The 20,748-nt window shown below is 42.1% G+C and overlaps 3 protein-coding genes across 5 annotated transcripts in view; 1 reads left to right on the forward strand and 2 right to left on the reverse strand.

Moving 5' to 3' along the window:
* The first annotated feature begins 1,717 nt into the window (after positions 1–1,717).
* On the forward strand, positions 1,718–13,738 carry pllp (plasmolipin). Its single transcript, XM_023971327.2, has 4 exons — positions 1,718–2,020; positions 5,027–5,197; positions 9,835–9,951; positions 12,787–13,738. The coding sequence occupies exons 1-4, from the start codon at positions 1,877–1,879 to the stop codon at positions 12,892–12,894; spliced, it is 540 nt and encodes a 179-aa protein (XP_023827095.1). The 5' UTR covers positions 1,718–1,876; the 3' UTR covers positions 12,895–13,738.
* Positions 13,729–16,175, reverse strand: arl2bp (ADP-ribosylation factor-like 2 binding protein). Its single transcript, XM_023971326.2, has 7 exons — positions 16,014–16,175; positions 15,802–15,871; positions 15,579–15,640; positions 15,368–15,474; positions 15,159–15,244; positions 14,775–14,871; positions 13,729–14,614 (listed from the first exon to the last, which is right to left on the reverse strand). Exons 1-7 carry the CDS (start codon positions 16,030–16,032, stop codon positions 14,507–14,509), a joined length of 549 nt encoding a protein of 182 aa, XP_023827094.1. The 5' UTR covers positions 16,033–16,175; the 3' UTR covers positions 13,729–14,506.
* A 594-nt stretch (positions 16,176–16,769) lies between these two features.
* The window catches only part of LOC111952530 (RING finger and SPRY domain-containing protein 1), a 19,060-nt gene continuing 15,081 nt past the window's right edge, over positions 16,770–20,748 (reverse strand). For all 3 annotated transcript variants that reach the window (XM_023971315.2, XM_023971314.2, XM_023971313.2), the window contains exons 10-15: positions 19,049–19,192; positions 18,853–18,964; positions 18,593–18,695; positions 18,281–18,433; positions 18,036–18,140; positions 16,770–17,929 (exon numbers count right to left, since the gene is read on the reverse strand). In XM_023971315.2, the coding sequence (XP_023827083.1) occupies positions 17,833–17,929; positions 18,036–18,140; positions 18,281–18,433; positions 18,593–18,695; positions 18,853–18,964; positions 19,049–19,192 (714 nt within the window). In that variant the 3' untranslated portion in view covers positions 16,770–17,832. The remainder of the gene's footprint in view (positions 17,930–18,035; positions 18,141–18,280; positions 18,434–18,592; positions 18,696–18,852; positions 18,965–19,048; positions 19,193–20,748) is intronic.

The raw sequence follows: 20,748 nt of genomic DNA on the forward strand, positions 1-20,748 counted from the left end.
TCCTACAAAATGCATACAAAATGAATCRCAAACGTTACCAATAAGTCAATCAACGTTTATAATCAAACCTTAGGTACCCTAATACGCAAATACACAATCAAATTTAAGATAGAGAATCGTTATTGTCTTTACCGGAGATTAAAAAAAGAACGCCCTCTTTCGGCCAGGCGCTTGGAAACACTACAGCCAAAATGGGAGCCACTAGAAAAACTACAACTTCTCCCTAATTTTTCCAAAAACCAGCCTGAAACTCTTTCTAAAGACTGTTGACATCTAGTGGAAGCCCTAGGAACMGCAATCGGGGACAATTTCGCACTATTATAAAAGTGCCAGCCATTGAAATCAGTGGTATGCTGATTTTTCTTTTGTTGATGGTTTGTCCTCGGGGTTTCGCCTGCCATTTCAGTTCTGTTATACTCACAGACAACATTTTAATAGTTTTAGAAACTTTAGAGTGTTTTCTATCCAAATCTACCAATTATATGCATATCCTAGCTTCTGGGCCTGAGTAGCAGGCAGTTTACTTTGGGCACGCTTTTCATTTGGACACCTCCCCCCCCATTAAGTCATTCTAAAATGGGTGCTCACTATTGGAAAATGTACTGTTATCAACGTTCAACAGATGCTGCAGCCACATGATGTCCAAAAGTACAGCCTGGTCTCATAGACTAGACGTAACATAGTAAAGGTAAATCCGGACACTCAAATTAGTATATGTTACGTTTTGGTATGGTGGTTGGTCGGGGTAGATGGGTAGACCTATAACACGAACGTTCTAGTAACCCAAAGCATTTTAGGCTAATTAGGCAACTTTGCAACTACTTACTATTCTGTTTGCACTATTGCAACTACTTAGCATGTTAGCTAACCTTCCCCAAACCTTAATCCTTTAATAACCTAACTCCTAACTCTAACCCTTGGCTCCTGAGTGGCGCATGCAATCTAAGGCACTGCATCTCAGTGCAAGAGGTGGATCGCTCTATAGTACCTGGTTTGAATCCTGGCTGTATCACACCCGTGATTGGGAGTCACAAAGAGGATGGCGCACAATTTGCCCAGTGTCATCTGGTTTCGCCGGAGTAGGCTGTCATTGTAACTGATTTGCCGAGTTAAATAAAGGTAATTTAAAAAAACTATGCTAAAAAAAACAATGCTAACAAATTACTAATTGAGTGTATGTAAACTCTGACCCACTTGGCGAATGTGATGAAAGAAATAAAAGCTGAAATAAATCATTCTCTACTATTATTTCTGACATTTCACATTCTTAAAATTAAATTGGTGATCCTTACTGACCTAAAACAGGGAATCTTTACTAGGATTAAATGTCAGGAATTGTAAAAACTGAGTTGAAATGTACTTGGCAAAGGTGTACGTAAACTTGCCGCCTTCAACTGTATATACCTACCTACCTGTACTCAAAACTGGTGGCGTGTTGTAATGTGTAGAGAGAGGAGGAGAGAGAGAGCGAAGAGACAGAGGGAGAGAGAGAGAGAGAGAGGAGAGGACGAGAGAGAGAGAGAGAGAGGAGAGAGAGGGAGAGAAGAGGAGAGAAGAGAGAGAGAGAGAGAAGAGAGAGAGGAGAGGAAGAGAGAGAGAAGAGAAGAGAGAGAGAGAGAGAGAGAGAGAGAGAGAGAGAGAGAGAGAGAGAGCGAAGAGAGAGAAGAGAGAGAGAGAGAGAGAGAGGAGAGAGAGGAGAGAGAGAGAGCAGAGAACATAAGACACCTGCCAGTCTAGAAAAGCAACCCAGGTGGTAACAACGGCTGCATTCCCCAGATCTGTATATCTGCTCTGGAAGGGTTCTATTCTCTGACTAGGGACAAAAGGAAAGTTAGTTTGTTATTGTTGTCCATTATTGTGTGGATTTGAAGGAGTGATGTCAGACTTTCCAGATAATGTGGCCACCGAGACCAGCTCCCCCCAGTCCCAACAGGGAGGGTCCAGCTTTCAGCTTGCCAGTATTTCCATGGACCTGGGCTTGATCAAGAGCATTCCTGGAATCCTGATGTTGGCTGAGATAGTGAGTGACAAATACCAGTTTCACCTTTGTATTTACTTTATCCATCATCAAATCAAGTTTATCGGTCACGTACACAGATTTGCAGTTGTTATCGCAGGTGCAGCTTGTGTTTCTAGCTCCAACAGTGCAGTAAACCTAGAAATAAATGTTTTGTCTCCTGTACCCAGTTCATTTTTCCTTCTTTCTCTGTCCTACTCCTCATCTTCTAGGCCAATCTATATATATGTATCTTTTCAGAATCCCTGTTTTCCTCTATCTTATTGTTTTGTATGGGCTTGAGTTATACCTAGTGGTTGCTAAAAGTTGTAGTAATGGACACACACAGGGACATTAATCAGGTGACAGCTTGTGTTATTTTAACATAACATAAATTAAGAATAGTTTTATGCAAAACGTCCTGTGTCTTGAATATGTTTTATGTTGACATATTTACATAATGTATTGATAATTAACAGTACATTCAGAGAGTCATATATAAAGCAGATATTTCAATATGATGCCACTCCCTTTGAACCTGTAGTACATGTGACTGACCCGGCTAGGTGGGTCACTGCACTAGGCTTCATATCACACCCTTCATAGCCATTTCAATAATTACATGAGAAAGAAATATCAGGACTCACACTGTTCCACTTGAGTACAGTGGTACATACTTGTTAAATGTGTGTATCAACAGCCATTACCCATGATTATAGACATCTCGTAACACAAGACATCACATTCCTATAATTGAGCATTACCAATAACATTAATATGAATTGCTGGACCCTGTGATGGTATTGTGCAATCATGTCAATTGTGCAATCATGCCAGATATTTTGAACCCTGATGATTTTGTGAGCCCATATCTTGGATCTTCTATATTCATTATAGGTTTACTGCAGTTGATTGTTAACAGTTCACGGATATACGCCCACACACCCTATACAAAACCAGGCAGGCACACTCAAACACACACACCTTAAATTGACACAACTTAAACAAACCTGCCTTAGGCCTCAGATTGACTCCTAATAAAGCCTTTCACAGTACCAGTCTGTACTGAACGAAGATAAATTAATCGAGGGACTACCTGAAAAGGGGTTAGTTTGAAAAGCATTTGTTTAGGAAGTGATCATGCTAAATTAAGTCATATACTGTATAAAAGTAGACATTCTCCTGACTGTGGGCCTATACTTTGGCAATATTATGTCCTCATGTGTACACTGTAGACAAACATAGGCCTACATGACAGTACACTGTAGACAAACATAGGCCTACATGACAGTACACTGTAGACAAACATAGGCCTACATGACCAGTACACTGTAGACAAACATAGGCCTACATGACAGTACACTGTAGACAAACGTAAACCTACATGACAGTACACTGTAGACAAACGTAGGCCTACATGACAGTACACTGTAGACAAACGTAGGCCTACATGACAGTCACCTGTAGACAAACGTAGGCCTACATGACAGTACACTGTAGACAAACGTAGGCCTACATGACAGTACACTGTAGACAAACGTAGGCCTACATGACAGTACACTGTAGACAAACGTAGACCTACATGACAGTACACTGCAGACAAACGTAGGCCTAATGACAGTACACTGTAGACAAACGTAGGCCTACATGACAGTACACTGTAGACAAATGTAGGCCTACATGACAGTACACTGTAGACAAACATGAGGCCTACATGACAGTACACTGTAGACAAATGTAGGCCTATATGACAGTACACTGTAGACAAACGCAGGCCTACATGACAGTACACTGTAGACAAACGCAGGCCTACATGACAGTACACTGTAGACAAACGTAGGCCTACATGACAGTACACTGTAGACAAACGTAGGCATACATGACAGTACACTGTAGACAAATGTAGGCCTAAACATGACCAGTACACTGTAGACAAATGTAGGCCTACATGACAGTACACTGTAGTCCTTTCCAGCTGTCAATGACCAAATGCGACCTCTTTGGCCTCATGGGTGGAATGTTATTCATATTTCTCATAATTTCATAATTACGATTTTTTGTAACTGACGAAAACCTGGTGTTTCAATGTCAAACAGTTTTGTTATATTTCAATCTTCTGTGATGTGTAGAAAGTGTAATATTGGTATGCAAACTCAAAATTGAATAGATTTCAACTCTATATCCGACATGGTACAGGTGTCTTCTTTTATTTAAGCTCATAACCATGTGTGTGAGGTGTATACTTCTGTTTTGAAGTAGATTTGTTTAAGACTACCAATAATCACTCTGTTTGGCCCTTACTGATTTAGCCCACTGCAGTAAAAGGTTKAAGCTTGTGTAACACCTTTAATATTTGCTATTTGTGTGCTTATACTGTACTGTATATTAACACGCTCACACTCCTCTGAAACTCAATAGTGAGAGAAGAAAAAGTCATTGACAATTTATGAGATATATCAATGTTTTGTAACAACATATGGCACCTGATTTTTCATTATTAATACATTCGATGTGACAAAACTTCATGTAAGTAGATTTATGCAAATGTTTAAAAAACAGAACAACTATTAAAACTCAATTCATTTGAATGTTGTCATATTGAGTGGTTAGAGTTAGAGATACAATATGAGAGGGTATAAGAAGGAGGATGTTATGCTTACCATTATCAATCTTTGACACGTTTACCAGGTGCGTGGGTTAACCTGCAGATCAAAACTTGATCCCTAAATACATATTTGGATTCTGCTTTTTTATTGAGAAAGAGTTCTGTTTGCCCTCCTGATCTTGTCTGGGGTACTAAGTAATACTGTCAAGGTTATTTGACAGAACTATTATATTCCTGTCTGTGCTGCTGATTAATGCTCAGTGGGTAGTGTAGATTACTCCCAGGTCTTCTACACTGCTCTTCAAGAGGACACTGACTTGATCTGGCGTGAAGACTTGGATTAGAGACTCAATAGAAGGTTCACCTGTTCAAATGTCACCTAAATGTTTCTGAACATGTACCTTGTTCTGTCTCACTCTCCTCAGGGTCTTGGCCTGCTGCAATGGGCTCTAATTGCCAGTGCCTCCTCCCTTATTCCTGCCTATGGCTGGGTGATGTTTGTAGCCGTTACACTGTGGCTGCTCACCATTATCCTCTTCTTCATGCTCTTCTTTGGCGCCTATCACAAACTCAGCTCTGTGCCCTGGCCAATGTTGGTGYGTGTCCTAATCCACTAACCTCTGGTGTGATTGCTGACCTGACCTCAGGCTTATGTCATGTGTGGGTCGTTCTATGACAATTATGGCTTATTTAACAGCTTTATGTATTTTGGTATTTTTACTACATTAAATAAAATAAAAATAATTGTGTTGCTTTTTTGTCACTAGCGTTACCTATATTTTAATGACGATTCCGGCTTTCCAGAATGTAATTTGACTATTTAATTTGCATATATAATCAAAGACAGAAAGCGTTAATAATAATATTAAGAAATGTTTTTGATTAGTAATAATTGACATTAAACAAAACACTTTTTTCTATAATAACACCAGTGACGGTAACACCAGTGACCGTAGCACCAGTGACCGTAGCACCAGTGACGTCAACACCAGTGACCGTAACACCAGTGACTGTAGCACCAGTGACCGTAGCACCAGTGACCGTAACACCAGTGACCGTAGCACCAATGACCGTAACACCAGTGACCGTAGCACCAGTGACCGTAGCACCAGTGACCGTAACACCAGTGACCGTAGCACCAGTGACGGCAACACCAGTGACCGTAGCACCAGTGACGGTAACACCAGTGACCGTAGCACCAGTGACAAATCTGTGTATATAATGGCGCCGAAGTAGATGGCTGCCGTTTTACGATCCCGTAACCAATTCCAAATCAAATCAAAGTTTATTTGTCACGTGCGCTGAATACAACAGGTGTAGACCTTACAGTGAAATGCTTACTTACAGGCTCTAACCAATAGTGAAAAAAAAGGTATTAGGTGAACTATAGGTAGGTAAAGAAATAAAACAACAGTAAAAAGACAGGCTATATACAGTAGCGAGGCTATAAAAGTAACGAGGCTACATACAGACACCGGTTAGTCAGGCTGATTGKGMTAGTATGTACATGTAGATATGGTTAAAGTGACTATGCATATATGATGAACAGAGAGTAGCAGTAGCTATTTGCACACAATGCAAATAGTCCGAGTAGCCATTTGATTACCTGTTCAGGAGTCTTATGGCTTGGGTGTAAAAACTGTTGAGAAGCCTTTATCTAGACTTGGCACTCCGGTACCGCTTGCCATGCGGTAGCAGAGAGAACAGTCTATGACTGGGGTGGCTGGGGTCTTTGACAATTTTAGGGCCTTCCTCTGACACCGCCTGGTGTAGAGGTCCTGGATGGCAAGCAGCTTAGCTCCAGTGATGTACTGGGCCGTACGCACTACCCTCTGTAGTGCCTTGCGGTCAGAGGCCGAGCAGTTTCCGTACCAGGCAGTGATGCAACCAGTCAGGAAGCTCTCGATGTTGCAGCTGGAGAACCTTTTGAGGATCTCAGGACCCATGTGATAGCAATAGCAATTGTGCTATTGTGTATGTTTTTTTGTGTTATTTATATCTTATMTTGTATATAATGTTTCTGCCACCATGTCTTATGACCGAAAAGAGCTTCTTGATATCAGGGCAGTAATTACTCACCCCGTACTGGAGGAATTCTTCTTCTTCAATGAGTCGGACTGGAAGGATTTACTTCGGACGCCTGACAGGGCCCTCATCCCGGTCATTCGCAGGAGGAAAAGATGGAGATATCGGCGACGACAGTCCGGGTGCCTTGTCGCCGAGAGGGTAATTTACCTTTACCATCGGTTCTATTAGCCAACGTACAATCAATCAATAATAAAATAGACGAACTACGAGCGCGTATATCCTACTAATGGGACATTAAAATCTGTCATATCTTATGTTTCACCGAGTCATGGCTGAACGACGACATGATTAACATACAGCTGGCAGGTTTTAAGCTTTTTCGGCAGGATAGAACAGCGGCCTCTGGTAAGACAAGGGGCGGCGGCCTATGTATATTTGTAAACAACAGCTGGTGTTGTTCTCTAGGTTTTGCTCGCCTGAGGTAGAGTATCTCATGATAAGCTGTAGACCACACTATTTACCAAGAGAGTTTACATCTATATTTTTCGTAGCTGTCTATATACCACCGCAGACTGATGCTGGCACTAAGACCACACTCAATGAGCTGAATACAGCCATAAGCAAACAGGAAAATGCTCATCCAGAGGCGGCGCTCCTAGTGGCCGGGGACTTCAATGCAGGGAAACTCAAATCCGTTTTACCTCATTTCTACCAGTGTGTTAAATGTGCAACCAGAGGGAAAAAACTCTAGACCAACTTTACTCCACACACAGAGACGTATACAAAGCTATCCCTCGTTCTCCATTTGGAAAATCTGACCATAATTCTATCCTCCTGATTCCTGCTTACAAGCAAAAACTAAAGCAGGAAGCACCAGTTACTCGGTCAATAAGAAAGTGGTCAGATGAAGCAGATGCTAAGCTACAGGACTGTTTTGCTAGCACATACTGGAAAATGTTCCGGGATTCTTCCAATGGCATTGAGGAGTACACCACATCAGTCACTGGCTTCATCAATAAGTGCATCGATGATGTCGTACCCATAGTGACCATACGTACATACCCCAACCAGAAGCCATGGATTACAGGCAACACCCTGAGCTAAAGGGTAGAGCTGCTGCATTCAAGGAGCGGGACTCTAATCCGGAAGCTTATAAGAAATCCCGCTATGCCCTCCGACAAACCATCAAACAGGCAAAGCTTCAATACAGGACTAAGATTGAATCGTACTACACCGGCTTCGGCGCTCGTTGGATGTAGCAGGGCTTGCAAACTATTACAGACTACAAAGGGAAGCACAGCTACGAACTGAACAGTGACACGAACCTACCAGACAAACTAAATTACTTCTATGTTCGCTTCGAGGCAAGTAACACTGAAACATGCACGAGAGCACCAGCTGTTCTGGACGAATGTGTGATCACGCTCTCCGTAGCTGATGTAAGATCTTTAAACAGGTCAACATTCACAAGGCCGCAGGGCCAGACGGATTACCAGGACGTGTACTCTGAGCGTGCGCTGACCAACTGGCAACTGTCTTCACTGACATTTTCAACCTGTCCTTGACTGAGTCTGTAATACCAACATGTTTCAAGCAGACCACCATAATCCCTGTGCCCAAGAACACTAAGGCAACCTGCCTAAATGACTACCGAGCCGTAGCACTCACATCRGTAGCCATGACGTGCTTTGTAAGGCTGGTCATGGCTCACATCAACACCATTATCCCAGAAACCCTAGACCCACTCCAATTTGCATACCGCTTTAACAGATCCACAGATCATGCAATCTCTATTGCACTCAACACTGCCCTTTCCCACCTGGACAAAAGGAACACCTATGTGAGAATGCTATTCATTGATTACAGCTCAGCGTTCAACACCATAGTGCTCTCAAAGCTCATCACTAAGCTAAGGACCCTGGGACTAAACATCTCCCTCTGCAACTGGATCCTGGACTTCCTGACGTGCCGCCCCCAGGTGGTAAGGGTAGGGAACAACACATCCACCACGCTGATCCTCAACACGGGGGCCTGTCTGGGGTGAGTGCTGAGTCCCCTCCTGTTCTCCCTGTTCACTCATGACTGCATGGCCAGGCACGACTCCAACACTATCATCAAGTTTGCCGATGACACAACAGGGGTAGGCCTGATCACCGACAACGATGAGACAGCCTATAGGGAGGAGGTCAGCGACCTGGTAGTGTGGTGCCAGGACAACAACCTCTCCCTCAACGTGATCAAGACAAAGGATATGATTGTGGACTACAGGAAAAAGAGGACCGAACATGCCTCCATTCTCATCGACAGGGGTGTAGTGGAACAGGTTGAGAGCTTCAAGTTCCTTGGTGTCCACATCATCAAAAAACTATCATGGTCCAAACACACTAAGACAGTCGTGAAGAGGGCACGACAAAGCCTATTCCCCATCAGGAGACTGAAAATATTTGGCATGGGTCCTCAGATCCTCAAACGATTCTACAGCTGCACCATCGAGAGCATCCTGACTGGTTGCATCACTGCCTGGTATGGCAACTGCTCGGCCTCCGACCGCAAGGCACTACAGAGGGTKGTGCGTACAGCTCAGTACATCACTGGGGCCTAGCTTCCTGCCATCCAGGACCTCTATACCAGGTGGTGTCAGAGTAAGGCCCTAAAAATTGTCAAAGACTCCAGCCACCCTAGTCATAGACTGTTCTCTCTGCTACCGCACAGGCAAGCGGTACCGGAGCGCCAAGTGTTGGTACCAAAAGGCTTCTTAACAGCTTCTACCCCTAAGCCATAAGATTCCTTCCACTTGTTTTCATTTGTTTTCTTAAAACTTCTTAAAGCATTGTTGGTTAGGGCTTCTAAGTAAGCATTTCACTGTAAGGTCTACACACCTATTGTATTCGGCACCTAAACATTTGATTTGATTTGAAATATATTTGATTAGATTAGATTTTTGCAATATAACTGTCTGACATATGTTTCATTAACAATAAAACACTTCAATTAAAACAAAAACTTTTTAAAATAGGTTTTCCTGGTGGTTAAGGCGGGGGACAGGAAAGACACCATTGTCGTAGAATGACCCGTCTAGTCCCTGCTATGCTGCATTTTTGCTATACATTTATTTCAAAGTTATTTTGTCATTGTTATTTAATGTAAAATATATTTTAAATAAAATGTAGGCTGTATTCATCAACATCTGTTTTCTATCTTGTAGGTTATGGTGTATAATGCTATGGCAACCGTTTTGTACCTCACAGCATTTCTGGTCAATGCTGCATCAGTCGCTCCTTACATTTCAACATACTTCTACGGCCATATGGCAGCTGCTGCGGTAAGTCTAGAACAGACAACTTAATATCTACAGATATACAAAGACATGCAGACACTCAACATTCAACAAGCGCTGCCTTACATAGGGCCACATAGATTGAGACTGATTACATTATGTTCAATAATTGCAATTTTTTTATAGTCACAAGATAACCTTCAACAGGATGTGCTGATATCTATGTTCTGGGTAGGATGAATAGAAAACACAAAAGTGTGTTTCTGGCCCTTCTACTTTCTGGCACTCCTAAATGTTTGACTAAAGAGGCAGGACTGATGCGTCATGTGCACACCTGACTGTGACAGGTTCAAAGATAAAGAGAGAGCGAGAGGGAGCTAGAAAAAATACAAGGTAGATGTGCTTTTATGGTGTGGTCTCTCTCCATGGCAATCCTGGCCAGAGTCCATTTGCTATTTACAATGAGGCACATGACCAAGCCCATTGATCTTCCTGGGAGGAACAAGCCAGTCACCATAACATTGGCCCTGTTACACAAGACCCAGGGCTATTGGAGTATATCTAACAGGGTTTGTCAACAGTAATTGCTCCTGTAAGTCGCTCTGGATAAGAGTGTCTGCTAAATTACAAAAATGTTAATGTTTCACCATGCATACATATGTAGGATCTTAATTTGAACCAGTTTGCTACAGCAGGAAAAATAATCCTACTGCAACAGGAAATGTGAATTATTATTATTATTATAAGAATGGACATTTTTTTATGGGGTTGATACATTTTTCATAAGAAAAACAAAATCTAAATGGATATTAAAAACTTCACAAGCTTTTTAAACCTCAAATACACTACAGTTCTCCTACAACAAGGTGATCAAATTAAGATCCTACATCATAGCGTGTTCAAAGACTTGTATCTCCTGCCTTTCACAACCCAGGAAAACAGTAGCCAGGTGACTCTAGCTAATAAAGATTCCCCTCCTATTTTCACAAACATCACAGTTTGATGTAGGTCAGGGGTCAGTATTTATGTGTATGTAGATAAAACATTTTATTTTTGCTTTGTGGAGAATGTAGCTACAATATACAGTACCAGTCAATAGTTTGGACACATCTACTCATTTAAGGGTTTTTCTTTATTTTTACTATTTTCTACATTGTAAAATAATAGTGAAGACATCAAAACTATGAAATAACACATATGGAATCATGTAGTAACGAAAAAAGTGTTAAATGTTTTATTTGAGATTCTTCAAAGTAGCCACCCTTTGCCTTGAGGACAGCTTTGCGCACACTGCATTCTTTCAACCAGCTTCATGGGGTGGTTGCCTGGAATGCATTTCAAATTAGGTGTGGCTTGTTAAAAGTTAATTTGTGTAATTTCTTTCCTTCTTAATGCGTTTGAGCCAATCAATTGTTTTGTGACAGAAGACAGATTTGGTAAAAGACTAAGTCCAAATTATGGCAAGAACAGCTCAAATAACAAAGAGAAATGACAGTCCATTACTTTAAGACATGAAGGTCAGTCAATCTGGAAAATGTCAAGAACTTTGAAAGTTTCTTCAAGTGCAGTCACAAAAACCATCAAGCCCTATGATGAAACTGGCTCTCATGAGGAACGCCACAGGAAAGGAAGACCCAGAGTTACCGCTGCTGCAGATGATAAGTTCATTAGAGTTACCAGCCTCAGAAATTTCAGCCCAAATAAATGCTTCACAGAGTTCAAGGAACAGACACATTTCAACATCAACTGTTCAGAGGAGACTGCGTGAATCAGGTCTTCATGGTCGAATTGCTGCAAAGAAACCACTACTAAAGGACACCAACAATAAGAAAAGACTTGCTTGGGCCAAGAAACACGAGCAATGGACATTAGACCGGTGGAAATTTGTCCTTTGTTCTGATGAGTCCAAATTTGAGATTTTTGGTTCCAACCGACGTGTCTTTGTGAGACACAGAGTAGATGAACGGATGATCTCCGCATGTGTGGTTCCCACCATGAAGCATGGAGGAGGAGGTGTGATGGTGTGGGGGTGTTTTGCGGGTGACATTGTCAGTGATTTATTTAGAATTCAAGGCACACTTAACCAGCATGGCTACCACAGCATTCTGCAGCGATACGCCATCCCATCTGGTTCGCACTTAGTGGGACTATCATTTGGTTTTCAACAGGACAATGACCCGACACACCTCCAGGCTGTGTAAGGGCTATTTGACCAAGAAGGAGAGTAATGGAGTGCTGCATCACATGACCTTGCCTCCACAATCACCTAACCTCAACCCAATTGAGATGGTTTGGGATGAGTTGGACCGCAGAGTGAAGGGAAAGCAGCCAACAAGTGCTCAGCATATGTGGAAACTCCTTTAAGACTGTTAGAAAAGCATTCCAGGTCAAGCTGGTTGAGAGAATGTCAAGAGTGTGCAAAGCTGTCATCAAGGCAAGGTCAAGGTGGCTACTTTGAAAATATATTTGGATTTGTTTAACACTTTTTTTGCATGAATCCATATGTGAATCCATCCATATGTGTTATTTGTTCTGATGTCTTCACTATTATTCTACAATGTAGGYAAAAAAAGAAAAAAAACCTTGAATGAGTAGGTGTGTCCAAACTTTTGACTGGTACTGTATGTTTGTGTCATGTTTGTTGCAAGGCATATGGCATGACAACAAATGATGACAGAGGAGTTGGCTACAGCCCAAAGAGATCTGGCACCTAGTACTGGCAACCTGCCTGCATATCATCAACATTGCTAGTCAAAGATTCAACAATCTCAATTAACTGGCATTCGAGGAAGAATAATGAATACAGGCATGTACTGTATCTTATGATAACATTCTTCTCTCATCTGATTGTCTCTTACTATGTGTTTGTCTCTTGTTCAGTTTTTTGGCATTGTGGTGACTTTGTTATATGGAGCCAGCACCTTCTTTTCCTATTTGGCATGGAAGGGGGATGGAGGTAATGCAGCCAGCAACTCTGGTCCTGCATAGAACTACTCTACTATCTGTCCTGATAAACCCTCTCCATACAGAGAGACTTGGACAGTGTGAACCGAACAGTGTGACAAGTAGAGGAGATTCCAAACCTGTTCATCAAAGGACGAGTGTTTTTATATACGGTATACTTTTTAAAAAGAAGCTGGACATCAATAGTCTTTTTTTATGTCAAAATGGTGACTGGAGTGAAGACTGGAAGCATTTTGCAGACCCTTTCAAAGTTGGTTGCTATGGTAACCCCACCACTGCACATCCATCAGTACACACACTCATCATGACTCACTCACATACATGCTCCCATACATAACATAACCACTATGATCACATACTATGGGAAAGTGTAATGAATGATACATCCATTTATACTGTAATAAAGGAGGTAGGTAGCCTAGCGGTTAAGCGTGTTGGGCCAGTAACCGAAAGGTCGCTGTTTTGAATCCCTGAGCCAACTAGGCTGATGTGCCCTTGAGCAAGGCACTTAACTCTAATTGTTCCAAGGTCGCCTTCAATAAAGGCTGATCCTTGGCCATGACCCCACTCTCMGTGGGTGTTTCGGGGGGGTGGGATATGCAAAAAACACATTTCTAATTCACATGTGTTTAATACACACTTGTGTATGTGTGAAATAGGACAAATGTAAGCACCCACCTAATTATTATAATACTTGTAGATACACAGGGATCCCAATGGGTTACACGGTCTGTGTGCAACACACGTTCAGAAACGTATTTTTATATATTCTTTTTTTTCCACCATTGTGAAGACCAAGAGAATCATGTGTACTGTTTATCCATATCAGTTCACCTTTTCAAATAAAGTAGATTGTGATTTTACAAAACTATTTAATGTCTTTATTTGAAACACTTATTTACAGGCAATGGGACATAAGACTATGTACAAACCAGTGAAATAAATACATTTAATTAAAACACTTAAAATATTACCCTCAGTAAAGACTGCTACATAGGACAAATGTGGTACTAATATTATTGAAATTATTTTACAGAAAGGGAACCCATTGGTTCAAATGAGAAAGAAGGATCTGAGTAAGCACCATCGACCAAACAGCCTAGGACTGAATGTACCAGGTTTCTTCTTTCAGGCTTCATATACTGTTTGTTGTGGAGGGCTATGAGTACAATCAAAAAAACATTTCTAAAGTGTTTTCCCATTGCTGGTGCATATAGTTCTCCTAACCACCAATGCCAAGGGCTGAGCAACTAGGCTACTGTTTAGTCTGTCTAAAATGCTTGACCTACAAAAAACCTGGCATARGTGTTAATAATGTAACAGGCACAAAACTCAAGTCATCGAGCACAAATTTAATAAAAAACGCTGTACCCCACCCTGAGGACAAAGGTGTCTATCTTAACCAGAGAAAGGCTATTTGTAAAATATTGTAAAACAAAGACAAACCTGACTGATACCATTCCCATTGCAAACCTACAACAGTTCAAATACAAAAGCTGGGGGAAAGACATGTTCCCTGTGGTCCCCTGTGACTGGAGGGCATGGGCAAGACAAGCAATTCTGTTCTGTTGTCAGCAGCACAGTGCACTATTGGTCAATGTGTATGTTCATGTGTTTGGGGATGACTCTTCATTAGTTACTTCAGTTTTGTTGTTGTTCTGGAGGTGATGGGTTTTGAGGATGTAGAGCTGAGAGACCTCACCACTAGGCCATCACTGAGGTCAAGCCCTCGGCCCTCCCTCTCCTGCAGACAGATGAGGCATGGGTGCTGTGACACAACATCACACAACCACAAAGAGACAGAATCCTCTCTACAAATTTCTCTCAAATCACTAGTACATAWCCTAAAATATACTGTCATAATGTAATGTACATCCAATTCCAAACATTGAGTTTTTACTCACTGCTCTGTAATCAATGAACATTTCCTTGAAGACCATGAAGTCTGTAAAAGTAAGCAACATGTCGAAGATGTCTCCTGACACTTCGTCTTTGTGCTGCCTGAAACATAGAAAAGAGAGAGAAAATTTATTTTTGTGAAATTAGAAACAAATAAACTTTGCACTCTGCAGTTAGATGTATTTGGTTTACAAGGGGCAATGTGCCGCCTGGTGTGCCGCCACCTGGCCTACTGTGCCACAGAGTGCAGTGGTTCCCAACGAGGGGTGCTAGGACCCCTGGGGGTACTCGTGCAGACTCATGAGACCATAAGCTTACTGGAAGAACAAAAGAGCTGGTGGTACTGTAACCGAAAAAAGGTTACTCCTGAGTGGAAACGGTTTACATACTTGAGTAATTGGGTAAATGTGCTCATGTTGAAACCGGGAATTCTCTCCATCAGCTGCTGCTCAAGTTGTTTCTCAAGCAGCTCAATCTGAAGAGGTAGAAGTAAACATCAGAATATGTACAACACCTTCACATAGATCGTTTTTTCAGACCTTCTACTTTAGTTGACAGTTGATGATGAGGCAGGCAGATGAACAGAGTAGTGCCTTACATATTCGTTGAAGATTGGTGTATAGGTGAGTTTGTTCTCCTCTGAGTCATCAAACTCCAGGTAGTGTTTCTCCATGAAGCTCTGTTGCATGTGCTGGAAGTCGTCCTCTGAGGAGAAAATTGAGTAGCATTAGCAATAGCGAGTTATCCATTTCACGTTGATACACTGAAACAAGTCTAGAACACAAAACAAGTTTTTTTGTCCAATTTACCCATGATGATGTCTTCAATACTCCCAATGACAGCATCAAAGGCTGCATCTGAATCTGATGAGCTGGGGAGGATAAATCAGTCAGCAACCAAACATATTGTAACGACCCTGGGTTTATAAGTACAATATAAACATTAATCATTCTCTTCTAAATTAACGTTACTTCACTCACTCACTTCCTCATAGACATACAGACACTCATGCACACAAACATACATACATACTTTGAAACAGCAAAATTCTCCTCATCCAAATCCACCATTTCAACGATGTTCTCGCCACCACCCAGCAGATCTTTCAAAAAGACAAGACATTGCACAATACATTAGAAAACGATAGCATTTCAACATTTGATGCTAGCTAGCCTAGCTGAGCAATCATTGCTATATTTCTCTGACTTTATTTTCGTATGACTTAAAATCAGTCAAGAACTCACTTCGCTCTTTAACGTCCATTCTTAATCTATTTAGTTAGCAAACTACGTGGCTGTATAGCTGATTGATTTTCTGTAATCGCTACCAAGGCAACAAAAAAAAAACGCTCCCTTCAGTAAATTCAGTCCGGTAAAGAAACCGATCCCAGCTGATTAGTTCCGGAAGTACAGTACGGTCAGGCCATAGAATTGAGAATTATAATAATTTGATAGCACCTCTATGGGTCAGGCACTCAACATCGTGTAAACTGAAATTAATGTTAAGTGCGTTTAAGTCCTTTATTGCAATCATGGACTGTAAATTAATTTTCCCTTTTCTGTACTATGATATTGCAGCGTACATATGTAATTCATTCTGATTGATGGGTTTAGTTGTGAATGTAGCCCATGGCTAAATCATGTCAATAATAATGGCATCTTTGACAAGCAACAACATAAGATTACAGTAACTGTCCAGTGAAAATCTCACTTTTAAAAGTTCATATTCCCAAATAATGTTGACTCATCCTATAATCGTATTTGTAGTCAAAGAATACATTGGAGAAAAAACACAAACAGACTGTTTCAGAAACGCTTGCTGTGGGGATGAGCTCCCATGAATAGTTTTAATGACCGGTTTACACCCACACATTCTGTTGTTGGGGTACTCCCAAAAAAAACTGCTTTTTAAGAATATTACTTAAATAGTTTTCCTTCCAAAAAATGTTCACTCATTGTTTTTAATTATAGTTCATATTTCATAGAAATCTGGAAACACTGGACAGTTACTTGAATACATTTATTATTATAAATATCACAATTCAGAAAACAATGATCAATCAGTAAATCACATCTTTGGGACCCCTGGGGCTACTCCATTAAGACGTTAAGATACAATTGCACTTTCAATTTTTCATAAGTTCTTCCATGACTCATTTTCTGGAATGGAGACAATTGGCCCTCCAAATTTGCACTGTGACCAAATGTAGTCATTCATACTAACAGAGATGTGTGATATCTTCTGACAACATCCTCTGATTCTGAATGATTTTCCACAACCACTTCAGGCTATCCTGGGAATCAAAACTATCCCAATTAGCTGTGATTTCAATAACTTAATTTCAATCAACTTAATTTAGTTTTAATTGCACTTACACAAATATGATACTTTTTGAATCAGAGTTCTTTTGTTAATTTTGCAATCTAATTTATAACAGAATGATTATTCAATCAACTCAGAAATGCTTCAAGTAAAGGAGAGAGCGAGAGATGGAGAGTAATAGACAAATCTGTGCTCAGTTGGTATTGTATGTTTGAGCAGGGAGTTAACATAGTCTTTTTGTTGTTGTGCCTTTACGTTTAGTCAGAAAACAAGAGAATCACAGATACATTTAAAACGTTTGAGCAGAGATACACAGGACACATTGACCAGATCCTGAGGGAACATTAGGCAGATCCATGTGCAGATACTGTGTGAGTTTATGACATTAAGATTGATGAGGCAATTCTGGAAATGCTGCTGCCTGCTAATATCTCAAAATTGCCTTCCTGCCGTCTCACTCTCCCAGCACTTTCTTGCTCTCAGACTGGTATGGGGCCCATCTCCTCACAGAGAGAACGCTCCATGGAGTGCAGATGAAGAAAAGGTTACCCCTCCTTGTTCTATTCTCCCTACATAGTCTCTCTCCTGGGGGTCTTCGTCAGGTCCCACCAGCACTCCCTCCTCAAATTAGGCCCAGGGTCCGATCACAAATCCTAGCACAGCCCCATTGTCCTATTGGTTGGGATTGGAGGAGGGGAGGGTTGGGGAGGAGTATTCATGTCCTGGTTTGGAGGTGATGTGTCAAGACACGTGTGAGATGAGTCTGACACGTGTCTGAATGTCCTGGCGACACAGCGGGCATGTCTCCAACTGTAAGGCACACTCCATACACATCCCACTAAGGAGACAGACACAAACACACAGAGGCCATGTAAGGAGCTGTAACACATAGGCAAATGGCTAGATAGGTACAAGTGGTGAAAAAGAGAGGGAAGTTGTTGTACCTGTGTCCGCAGGGTCTCAGCTCCGTATCGGCCATCTGGTCACAGCAGAGGGTGCAGCAGTTGTCTCTGATGCTCACCTGCTTCAGCAGGGCCAGGCGCCGGTGTCTGAGGGAAACACACAAGCAGAACCATGAAAAGCTACATAAGAGTTCACATAATGTGCAGTTGTAATGTGCAGTTGTTCAACCAGAGTGATCATTTAGAGCCTAACCATTTCCCTCAAGSCTCCATTACCTCAGACTTACCTGGGAAGGATAATCTTCTCATCAGACGCCAGCGAGGCAAAGTCATTGAAGGTGCTGAATTTAACAGATGGGGGGTGGCGGAAGGGCTTCGCCCCAAAGTTAAACTCACATTGTTGGTAGGACATGAAACTTGCTGCTGCAAAGAAGCCAGACCTGAGAAAGAGATGAAGTAGAGAGACTAAGGTAAGTGGAAGAATAGGGAGGACATTGGATGTGGCAGTGAGTTACTGAAATGTACAGCATGTGAATACTTGTGTGGGGTGGATTATGTCCATAGAAGCGAGCGAGCAGGAGTAGGGTGTGTATACTCACGTTGCTGAGGAGAACACCTGCTTCTCTGGGGGGAGTTCATGTCCATTCAGGTAGAAAAGCATCTGCTTCTTACCGAGGTCCAGTAGGAAACCGATGACATCTCCTACAGATCAACAAGAGTGTAAAGCTTAAGCATAGGCTTGTAAGGGCCAGTAGCTCAGTAACAAATGTGTGTAAGCTGAGGTCCCAACAGTCATCTCCCATTACAGCCTGCCTCTCTGAGCTACATGAATCCTGTATGGAGTTCGGGTAGAACTTACCCTCTTTCCAGCAGGGGTGGGAGTGTGGCTTACTGCGAGCATTGTACCAGATTAGCTGCCTGCAGCCATCATATGCACAAGAATATTCATCATCTCCTATCCCATAGCCCTCCTGAAACACACACATTATGGCATTCAGTCTAGCATGAATAAACACTGCTTGCTGTGTGTATCAGTAAAGAATGTGAACACTTACATGGTTGAGGAACTTGCTATCCTTGGTGGCCCAGCCAATCTGCATGACCCCTGAGGTGACCACAGTGACCTCATAGTACCACACGCCTGAGTCCACACAGAAGGTACAGCGGACACTCTCGAAGGAGGATGCGTCGCAGCGCGCCTTGGGAGGGGAGAAGGGCAGATCTGTTATCTCTATGGAACACAAGTATTATACCCGTCAGTGTACAGTTGTGGCCAAAAGTTTTGAGAATGACACAAATATAAATTTTCACAAAGTCTGCTGCCTCAGTTTGTATGATGGCAATTTGCATATACTCCAGAATGTTATGAAGAGTGATCAGATGAATTGTAATTAATTGCAAAGTCCCTATTTGCCATGCAAATGAACTGAATCCCCCAAAAACATTTCCACTGCATTTCAGCCCTGTCACAAAAGGACCAGCTGACATGTCAGTGATTCTCTCGTTAACACAGGTGTGAGTGTTGACGAGGACAAGGCTGGAGATCACTCTGTCATGCTGATTGAGTTCGAATAACAGACTGGAAGCTTCAAAAGGAGGGTGGTGCTTGGAATCATTGATCTTCCTCTGTCAACCATGGTTACCTGCAAGGAAACACGTGCTGTCATCATTGCTTTGCACAAAAAGGGCTTCACAGGAAAGGATATTGCTACCAGTAAGATTACACCTAAATCAACGATTTATCMGATCATCAAGATCTTCAAGGAGAGCGGTACAATTGTTGTGAAGAAGGCTTCAGGGCGCCCAAGAAAGTCCAGCAAGCGCCAGGACCGTCTCCTAAAGTTGATTCAGCAGCYGGATCGGGGCACCACCAGTACAGAGCTTGCTCAGGAATGGCAGCAGGCAGGTGTGAGTGCATCTGCACGCACAGTGAGGCGAAGACTTTTGGAAGATAGCCTGGTGTCAAGAAGGGCAGCAAAGAAGCCACTTCTCTCCAGGAAAAACATCAGCGACAGACTGATATTCTGCAAAAGGTACAGGGATTGGACTGCTGAGGACTGGGGTAAAGTCATTTTCTCTGATGAATCCCCTTTCCGATTGTTTGGGGCATCCGGAAAAATGCTTGTCCGGAGAAGACAAGGTGAGCGCTACCATCAGTCCTGTGTTATGCCAACAGTAAAGCATTCATGTGTGGGGTTGCTTCTCAGCCAAGGGAGTGGGCTCACTCACAATTTTGCCCAAGAACACAGCCATGAATAAAGAATAATACCAACACATCCTCKGAGAGCAACTTCTCCCAACCATCCAGGAACAGTTTGGTGACGAACAATGCCTTTTCCAGCATGATGGAGCACCTTGCCATAAGGCAAAAGTGATAACTAAGTGGCTTGGGGAACAAAACATCGATATTTCGGGTCCATGGCCAGGAAACTCCCCAGACCTTAATCCCATTGAGAACTTGTGGTCCATCCTCAAGAGGCGGGTGGACAAACAAAAACCCACAAATTCTGACTAACTCCAAGCATTGATTATGCAAGAATTATTATGCAAGAATGGGCTGCCATCAGTCAGGACGTGGCCCAGAAGTTAATTGACAGCATGCCAGGGCGGATTGCAGAGGTCTTGAAAAAGAAGGGTCAACACTGCAAATATTGACTCTTTGCATCAACTTCATGTAATTGTCAATAAAAGCCTTTGACACTTATGAAATGCTTGTAATTATACTTCAGTTGTCACGTTCCTGACCTGTTTTATG

Source organism: Salvelinus sp. IW2-2015, linkage group LG26 (assembly GCF_002910315.2).
Source record: "Salvelinus sp. IW2-2015 linkage group LG26, ASM291031v2, whole genome shotgun sequence".
In the NCBI taxonomy this organism is placed as follows: Eukaryota; Metazoa; Chordata; class Actinopteri; order Salmoniformes; family Salmonidae; genus Salvelinus; species Salvelinus sp. IW2-2015.